The sequence below is a fragment of the Dasypus novemcinctus genome, chromosome 19, assembly GCF_030445035.2.
Source record: "Dasypus novemcinctus isolate mDasNov1 chromosome 19, mDasNov1.1.hap2, whole genome shotgun sequence".
NCBI classification, from domain to species: Eukaryota; Metazoa; Chordata; class Mammalia; order Cingulata; family Dasypodidae; genus Dasypus; species Dasypus novemcinctus.
Genome location: NC_080691.1, coordinates 52,263,236 through 52,271,317, shown reverse-complemented (window position 1 = coordinate 52,271,317; position 8,082 = coordinate 52,263,236). Strand labels below are relative to the sequence as shown.

Genomic DNA, 8,082 nt, shown 5'->3' with positions numbered 1-8,082 from the left:
AGTCGGACATTTGGGCACAACCCACAATAGGCCGGATGCCGTGCACCTGCCCACAAAGGAGGGGGTGGCTCCTGCCTCACGTCTGACCGGCAGCCCCGAGATAGCATCAGCCCAACCGGAGGGCCATCTGTCTTGTCCCACAAAGGGCAAGACAAAGGCCATGTCACCGGCAGCCTCCCCGACCCGGTCAGTGGCAGTCAGAGGGGGCCAGGGGCCTTCCTGGGCCAGGCAGCAGGCCAGGGCCTGAGGGTCCTCGTCAGAGAACAGCCAGCCAGGGGCCTGCTCTAGGGCTGATCGGGGGCCTCCCTGTCTTAAGCACCCCCTTGCTAGCTCCAACCCTTCGTCTGTGCCCTGCCATAGCCCTGGGTGGGCACCCAGAAATGAACCAGACAAACCAGGGATTGAGGGGGTCAGCTGCCCCAGATGTTGTTCCTCACATCTGACCACACTGGTTCCAGGTGCTTCCCCACCGGAGAAGCCCCCGCCACCCTGCAACCCCTGCCTTCAAGGCCCCCATACCCCTAGGTGGGAGCAGTGGGCTGGGGTTACCATGGACCACTCCCCTCAGCTCCTCCTGGGCTTGAGCTGTGGGAGATGGCGGTGGGAGGGCCCAGGAGGGGCCCCCTCCTGGTCCAGGCAGTCAAGGAGGACTTCCCAGAGGAGGCGGCAGAATGGTAGAGGATCGAAGGGGACAGGAGGAGGGATATGTATCCCAGGGAGGAGGAAGTATCTGGACAGAGTCTAGGGGGAGGCACGGTCCACTTGGGAGTCTGGGGAATGGGGCTCCCTGGTGTGGGGCACAGGGCAGGAGAGGGCTGAGAGGCTGGTGAAAGGGACAGCGGCTGGAGGCTGGGGGGAGGCAGCAGTCATGGGATGGGGAAGCTGGATGGGAGGGAGGAGACAGGAAGGCCTGGGCGGGGGGTGGGGGGGGAGTTGTGCAAAGGTGGGGGGAGGCCTGGCTCCCTTCTGGCACCAGGACTCCAGGGGTCCTGCCATCGCTGGGAGGCTGCACACACACCTGGGGGAGGGCATCCACGGCCCCACCCTTGGATCCCTCACCACGGCACCCGCCTTGCCCTCCAGGGCCTTGCTTCTCCCCAGAGACCCCCACAGGACCATCGCGCTGTCCACAAAGGGCCCCCGAGCTTCACCAGCCCCCAAGATCCCAGCTGGTGCGTGTTCACTGACCAAAGCCCGGGCTACCCACACTGGCTTCAGCGTCCTCGCAGCTCCCGTGAGAACCCCCACTCCTAGCATCCTCATCCTGTCCCATGCACCCTGTACCCACTGCGTCCTAGTGGCCCCCCATGTGCTGTTATCTCTGTGTCCCGGGCACCTCTCCCTGTTGCCCTCTCCTTCCCACTGCGCCTTCACTGCCTAGCGTGTCTACCCTTCCGTTTAGAGCCCCTGGGAGGGACTGCAATGGAGAGTTAAGCCACTGCCTTCATATTTGTTTCCCATTTCCGTTCGGATGAGTGTGTGTTTGACTATGCCCCCACCCCAACCGCACAGCCTTTCCCCTGTTGGGTCAGCAGATAAGGCGTGGCGCAGATCCACGTGGAGGAGGAGAGTTTATTTCGGATGGAGGTGGGGTGGGGGAGCTACCCGCGTGGAGGTGCGTGAGCTCTCCTGGCTGGAGCCGCGGCGTTCCGCAGTGTTTGGCCCACATCGAACCGGGATGTGGGGAGGGAGAGGCCTGGTTGTCGGAGGACGAGGGCTCCTCGGGGCCGGGTCCTCAGGACTCGCCTTCTGCGGCAGGCTCGGCCGCGAGCGGGACTCTCCACGGCGACTCGCGCCGAGCGCGCGCGCGCAGGCCCCGCAGGCGGTGCAGCAGCAGCGCCAGCAGCAGCGCGTGCAGCAGCCCGAGGCCGAGCAGCGCGAGCTGCGCCAGAAACGCCCCCCTACAGAGCGCACCCGGCCGACAGGCGGCGCGCAGCTCGTCCTCGGTCAGGTAGGACAGCAGGCGGCCGCGCAGCTCCGGGGGCGCGGCGCAGCGCAGGTCGCGGTAGAACCTGCGCTCGGGGCGACCCGCCAGCCAGGCGCGCAGCGGCACCAGGCGGCAGTCGCAGCGCCAGGGGTTGGCACCCAGGTGCGCGGTGCGCAGCGCGGGGAGCGCGTCCAGCAGTCCCGGCGGCAGCGCCGTCAGGTTGTTGCCGGTCAGCACCAGATCGGTGGTATCCGGGGGGAAAGCGGCGGGCAGCGAGTCCTGCGTCAGCCCGCGACGCCCGCAGTCCACTAGCGTCCCGGCGCAGTTGCACGGAGCCGGACAGCCCGCGACCGGGCGGCTCGGCGGCGCCAGCAGCAGGAGCAGCAGGCTCAGCGCCCCGCGCAGCCCTGGAAGGGAAGCGCCCGGGTGAGCCGAACCCGGTCCCCGAACGCCCCGACAGCCCCGCGCCCTGGTTACAAGTCCCCTGGGGCCAAACGACCAAGCGCGTCGCGACCCGGTGTAGCCCGGGAAGCGTCCGGGGCCTGGCTGGTGGCTTCGCCGGACCTCAGACTCACCCGAGCCCATGGCGAGAGGACGGCGGCCCGACTGGCTGTGAGGCGCGACGCTCGGGCCAAGAACTGGGCGACCGGACCGCCCCGCGACGCTCGGGCCAAGAACTGGGCGACCGGACCGCCCCGCCCCGGCGCGCGCCGCGACCACATCGCGGCCAGAAATAACCCGGGGGGCTGAGGACAAGCGGCTCGGCCGCACAGATAGAGGCTATCGACAGGCCCCGGCCGCACCGCACTTCCGCCCCCACCCGCTCCCGGGGCGCAAGGAGCACTCGGACACCACGGCGACGTTCACCAACCGTGTTCTCCTATCACCAGGACAGGATGTGGCATTCACAACCGAACAAAACGGAGCAGGGGCTGGAGGAACAGGGGCATGCGGGTGGAAGGGCCAGGGAGGCCAAGGGCTCGTGACCCCGGCTCGACAACAGGTACCCTCAGTGCTTTGGGGGAGAAGGGACCTTGGGGGGTGCAGGGCCTGGCTGCCCCCGCCCGAGGTCCTCCCCACCAGCCGGGCTACTGGCAGTGGGGGAGGAGACAGACCTCCCGGCCCCAGCTTGCGCCTGGCCCGCAGCCTTCCCGCTGCCTGAGGTCGGAGGGTCCGGACTGCTTTAGCTGCCCGCCCTTCCCATTGGGCTTTCCAGCAAGGGGAGGAAAGACCCGGTGCTCACGGGCACAAAGGGTTGGGGGAGTGTCTCAGCATAGGCTGGGGTCACCCAGAATGGGCACACAAGAGCCTCCCAAGTCCGCTCTGCGGCACTGGGGTAGGAAGTAGGCCTGGAGTCCAGCCCCGCACACCCCACCTCCGTTCCCCTTCTGCCTTGAGCAGGGCCTGGAGTTTGGGTGCTCTGTCCCTTTGGGGGTGGGATGTCAGAAGTCACGCCCCACTTAGATCCTGCTCCCAAGGCCAGAGGAGGCCAGGTGGGGATGGGTGGGGGGCTGTGGTCCAGGCCCCTCAGAAAAAGATGCACATGATGGGGGTGAGAGGATTCGATGCTGAGAATAAATTACGATCGGCGGGGGGCCTGCAGCCCGCATCTCTGGGTCGGGTGGGTCCCGGAGCAGTCCCAGGTCCAGGTAACTCTGGGATTGGGATCAGGTCCAGGCCAGCCCCAGACCTGGGCAAATAAATCCAAAGTCGGGTTCATGCCCGTCTGGGGTCCGGGAGGTGTGGGGAGGGGCGGGCCGGAGCAGGCAGTCTCTCCGTGGCCACGTGGCGCTGGGCGGGGTCACTGGTCCTGCATTTGCTGCTTCATTTTCTGCAGCATCTCCTGCATGCGCCTCAGCTGAGAGCGGGAGGAGCAAAGGAGCACGGGGTGAGATATGCGATGGGAGGGGCCTCTCTCACCCCATCCCCTTTCTCTCCCACCTTCCCCCCTTCCTCTCCCTCACTTACCTCTTCGTCCTTCATCCGGATGAGTTTCTCCGTCTCGGCGTCCGGGGTGGGCAGCGGCAGGATGGGGATGGGGCTCTCCATTCGGCTGTCCTGCGTCAGTTTGCTGCGGGAGAAGGAAGGGCAGCGCTGCCGGGGGTCCTCACGGGGTGGGCTGGCCCCTGGCTCGAGGGACACAAGGCGCTTGGGGGCCGATGCTGGGGGGCGGGTTGCGGCGGCGAGGACCTGGGGCGCGTTAGGGAGCTAGGCGGCCGCGGCCAGGAAGGGCGCGGCCTCGCCTTGGGGGGCGGGGCGGGGCCGGCGCACCTGGTCATCTGCTGGATGCAGTGCGCTCGGTAGTTCTCGTAGTGCACGTCACACGTGACGTCCTTGAGGTCGTGCATGTGCGTGCGGATGAGCATATTGCGCAGCTTCACGAAGTCGCAGTGCGCCTGGTTCTCCACTGTGGGCGGGAGCCGACGATGGGAGGGGCGCCGGTGGGGGGGGCGGAGCCTGCCCACCCACGTCCCGCGGCCCCGGGACCCGACTCACCCTCCACGATCCCCCAGGGGTACAGTCGACCCCGGACCCTCTGGCCCTTGGCTTCCACCACGGTGTTGCTGCCAATGACGGCAAAGGGCGCGCTCTCCTGGGGAGGGGGAGGTGTGGGGGCCACGCCCACCAGAACGGGGGCACGCCCCCACCATGGCCAGTAATGACCTCCCCCCAAAGAGATCCCGGCGTCCGCCCTCTTTGGCCCCTGCTGACACCCCTCGGGCTTATGCCCGGCGGTGCCCAGGCAGGACCCTCTACCTACCCCCCATCAAAAGCCATCAAAAGCTAAGACCCCTTTCTCTCCCCAGAGCAGGGACCCTACCTCCTACTACCGAGGCCCCTGCTGGTTTGGCTGGTCCTAAGGGCCCCACCTGTCCCCACCCTGGATGCATGGGGTGCCCAAAGCCACCACTCTCTGGGGTTCTGAATTCTGGGAGCAAGGGCATGTCACAGCTCTGTGGCCACTGTGCTGGGCCCTGGCTGGTAGCCCAGGGTGGGGGAGGAGAAAGAACCTATTAGCATTTCACTGACGACCTCCCGGCGGGTGCTCTGTGACCCACTCAGTACCCAGGTGGGGCCCAAATTGCCCACCAAAGGCCAGGTAGGGACCGGGGCCCCCTCGCTCTCTAGCTTTAGGTAGAGAGAACCCATTCTCTCTCTGGGCAAATGACCACTGTCCTGGCCAGGTCAGAGCCCTGCCCTCTGCCATCTCACCCCACCTCCCAGCCCAGGCCGCATGCCCACCTTCAGTTCCCGGTCCTGCTGCTTGAAGTCCTCGTCCTCATCTGAGTCACACTCGGGGAACTGGTACACTCGGATCCCGAACTTGTCAATCTCCTCCCGGATCTGCAGGGGAAGGCCAGGGCTGTCAGATGGGGATGGCCAGGTCCCCCTGGGCCAGGGGCTAGGGTGCTCTCAACCCCCAGGTCCTGGGCCAGACCTCTCCGCTATGGCAGGCTCACCCGCTCCTTCAGCTTCCGGATCTCACTGGGGACGAGGCAATCGGCCTTGGCAATGAGTGGCACAATGTTCACCTTCTCGTGCAGAGCCTTCATGAAGCCCACGTCCACCGGCCGCAGCCTGCGGAGCAGCCAGGGGTGCCCATGGGCACGGGGAGGGGTGGGGCATGAGGAGGAGGCAGTGGGTGCAGTGAGGGGTGGTGGGTGGGCTGAAGAGGCCATGGATATGTTGAGGCACGAGAAGGGCATGATGAGTGCAGTGAGGGCTGGTGGACATGGCGAGGGGCTGGTAGGCGTGGCAAGGGGCAGTGGGCGTGGTGAAGGATGGTGGACAGGAGTTGGGGATGGGCAGTGGCAGGCCCAGCTGTGGGAACCCACGTCAGTGGGGGTAGGGGGAGGACCCCTGAGCCTGGACCCCGAGTGCCACACACCCGTGCCCGAAGGGAGAGATGAAGTACAGGCAGCAGTGCACGCGATTGTCCTGGATGTTCTTTCTGTTGAGACCGCTCTCGTCCCGGAAATACTGCTCAAACTGCTGGTCCACGTAGTCGGTAATGGGCTTCCAGCTGCGGGGAGAGGGGAGAGGAGGCCAGAGTTAGGGGGTGGAGGAGATGGGAGGGCCCCACACCCCGCAGCCAGGCCTCCCTCACCACTCAGAGTTGTTGACGGCATCCCCGAAACCCGGAGTGTCCACGATGGTGAGCTTCAGCTTGACCCCCTTCTCCTCGATGTCCACCGTGTGCTTCAGGATCTCTACTGTTTGGCTGATGCGCTCTGAGGGGGGTGGGGTGGGGGGGTGGTTTAGGAGGGGGCCTTTCTGACCCCTGCCCCCCCATACCCCAGGCAGCAGGGACCCTGGTCGACATCCTTCCGAATTCTTGGCCCCGGCCACACTGCCTGGTCCTCCCAGACCCTGAGCAGGCGACAGACAAGGGAGGCCAGGGGACCCCAACATGTGGGGAAAAGGGGCAGGGCTGGGCCGAGGAGGACGGGCAGGGTGCATCTGTGGCAGGGCCGCTCACCCTCGGCACTCAGCAGCTTCCGGTCCTTGTACAAGTCGGTCAGGAAAAGACTGTGGACCAACGTGGACTTCCCCAGGCCAGACTCCCCTGCACACAGGTGGACAGTGGAGGAAGAGGATGAGGTTGGGTGAGCCCAACCCCCTCAACCGCGTCTCCCATGGGACCCAGCCCACTCACCGGCCACCATGAGCGTGAAGTCGAAGCCCTTTTTCACCGACTTGCGATGCACCTGGTTGGGGAGGGTGGCGAAGCCCACGTACTGCTTGTCGATATCCTGGGGGCGGGGAGGGGCGGGCAGGTCAGGGCTCTCAGGAGCTCCTTGGGGCAGCCCCCCGGGGCCTGTCCCCTACCTGGCTCAGGCCGAGGAGGCAGCTGGGCACACACTCCAGGGAAGGGTGTTTCAAAGGCAGAAATGGGCAAAGGTCTGGAGGTGGGAAGGCAGGGGAGGGGGTGGCAGAGGCACCCAACTTGGTGAGGGGCTTGCAGGGACCCCAGACACTCTGTGGATGTCAGGCCCCCTGCGGCAGCGTCCTCCCTTCAGTGGACAGGAAGTGGGTGGTCAGCGGCAGGCACCAGGATGGGGACCCCTCCGATACACCCCAGGCCTTCCACACTGCGGAGCAGCCCCAGGCCTCAATACTCACCCCTCCTGGGAGTACCAGGGGGTGGGAGGCCCCGACTGGCCCAGATCCAGCCGCGGGGGCGACAGCGGCGGCGCAGGGGCTATTTATAGACGACGGCGCAGGGCTCCGAGCCTCCCCCGCCTGCGCGGCCAGTCACCCACTCCCAGCGGCCTGCGGCCCTCCACGTCGCGCCCCAGAGAGTCTGCGGCCTCCCGGGCACCGGGCGGGGGTGGGGCGCGCACAGACTGACCCCCATCCCGACGCCCTCCCGCACACACACGCACACCTTGAGCCGCCTCTGGGCCTGGGTCCGCGGCGACAGCAGCTGCTCCACCAGGCGGTCCTGGGGCGCGGCCAGCGAGTCCATCGCGGCGACCCCCTCGGCCCTGCCGGCTGTGTCCGGACTCCGGGCCGGGCAGTGGCGGGCTGGGCGGTGGCCGGGGAGCAGCGCACAGCTCTGCTCGGAACCCCGTTCCCGCCCCCCTCCCCCCTTTTTACAGACGCGGGAACTCAGCCCCGGGTAAGGGCCGTCGCCTGCCCGGGGTGCCGCCAACCCCGGAGGCCGTTCGCGCCAAGCCCTGCCTCTGCGGCCCTGCGGGAGCGAGCCCGGCGCCCCCGGCCTCGGACCCTCCCAGCTTTCGCTCCTGCTCCCGCTCCCGCACCCGGGCCAGAGGCGGGGCTTGGCGGGCGTCGTGGAGGGGGTGGGGGGCGTGAGGGGCAGGCCGGTCCCCGCCCCGCTGCCGTCGCCAGGAAACAGTCGCCTGGAAATTGGGCCGCAGGCGGAGCCACCCGGGAACTGCAGCGGGAGGCAGGGCCGAGCAAGGCGCGGGGCGGGGCGCACGCAGCGGGGACACGGCCAGCGTATTCAGTCCTGGTGTCTGGACACCCGGTGGGTGGGGGTGAGGGAGGTCTGGGCCCGCAAGCGGTCCTGGTGGGGGACGGGCAGGGGGAGGTAGTTTGTGGCTGCCGCGTGTCCGCCCCCAGACATGCGGCTTCCGCCCGCCAGAGGGCGCGGGAGGACCTCCCGGGACCCACGCATCGCCCTCTGCGCG

The 8,082-nt window shown here is 67.5% G+C and overlaps 2 protein-coding genes across 4 annotated transcripts; both read right to left on the bottom strand.

Moving 5' to 3' along the window:
- Positions 1-1,552: 1,552 nt before the first annotated feature.
- Positions 1,553-2,690, bottom strand: GP1BB (glycoprotein Ib platelet subunit beta). 2 transcript variants are annotated; one of them, XM_004480948.3, is made up of 2 exons: positions 2,503-2,582; positions 1,553-2,334 (listed from the first exon to the last, which is right to left on the bottom strand). In XM_004480948.3, the coding sequence occupies exons 1-2, from the start codon at positions 2,510-2,512 to the stop codon at positions 1,736-1,738; spliced, it is 609 nt and encodes a 202-aa protein (XP_004481005.2). In that variant the 5' UTR covers positions 2,513-2,582; the 3' UTR covers positions 1,553-1,735. The 2 variants fall into 2 exon arrangements, with proteins under 2 accessions (XP_004481005.2, XP_058137809.1); XM_058281826.2 differs by having other exon boundaries at positions 1,553-2,690.
- A 95-nt stretch (positions 2,691-2,785) lies between these two features.
- On the bottom strand, positions 2,786-7,816 carry SEPTIN5 (septin 5). Of its 2 annotated transcripts, none has more exons than XM_058281823.2 (11): positions 7,317-7,816; positions 6,585-6,681; positions 6,408-6,494; positions 6,036-6,159; positions 5,817-5,951; positions 5,389-5,506; positions 5,171-5,272; positions 4,424-4,520; positions 4,199-4,334; positions 3,896-3,998; positions 2,786-3,785 (listed from the first exon to the last, which is right to left on the bottom strand). In XM_058281823.2, the coding sequence occupies exons 1-11, from the start codon at positions 7,395-7,397 to the stop codon at positions 3,729-3,731; spliced, it is 1,137 nt and encodes a 378-aa protein (XP_058137806.1). In that variant the 5' UTR covers positions 7,398-7,816; the 3' UTR covers positions 2,786-3,728. The 2 variants fall into 2 exon arrangements, with proteins under 2 accessions (XP_058137806.1, XP_058137808.1); XM_058281825.2 differs by lacking the exon at positions 7,317-7,816 and adding an exon at positions 6,758-7,049.
- Between the last annotated feature and the right edge of the window lie 266 nt (positions 7,817-8,082).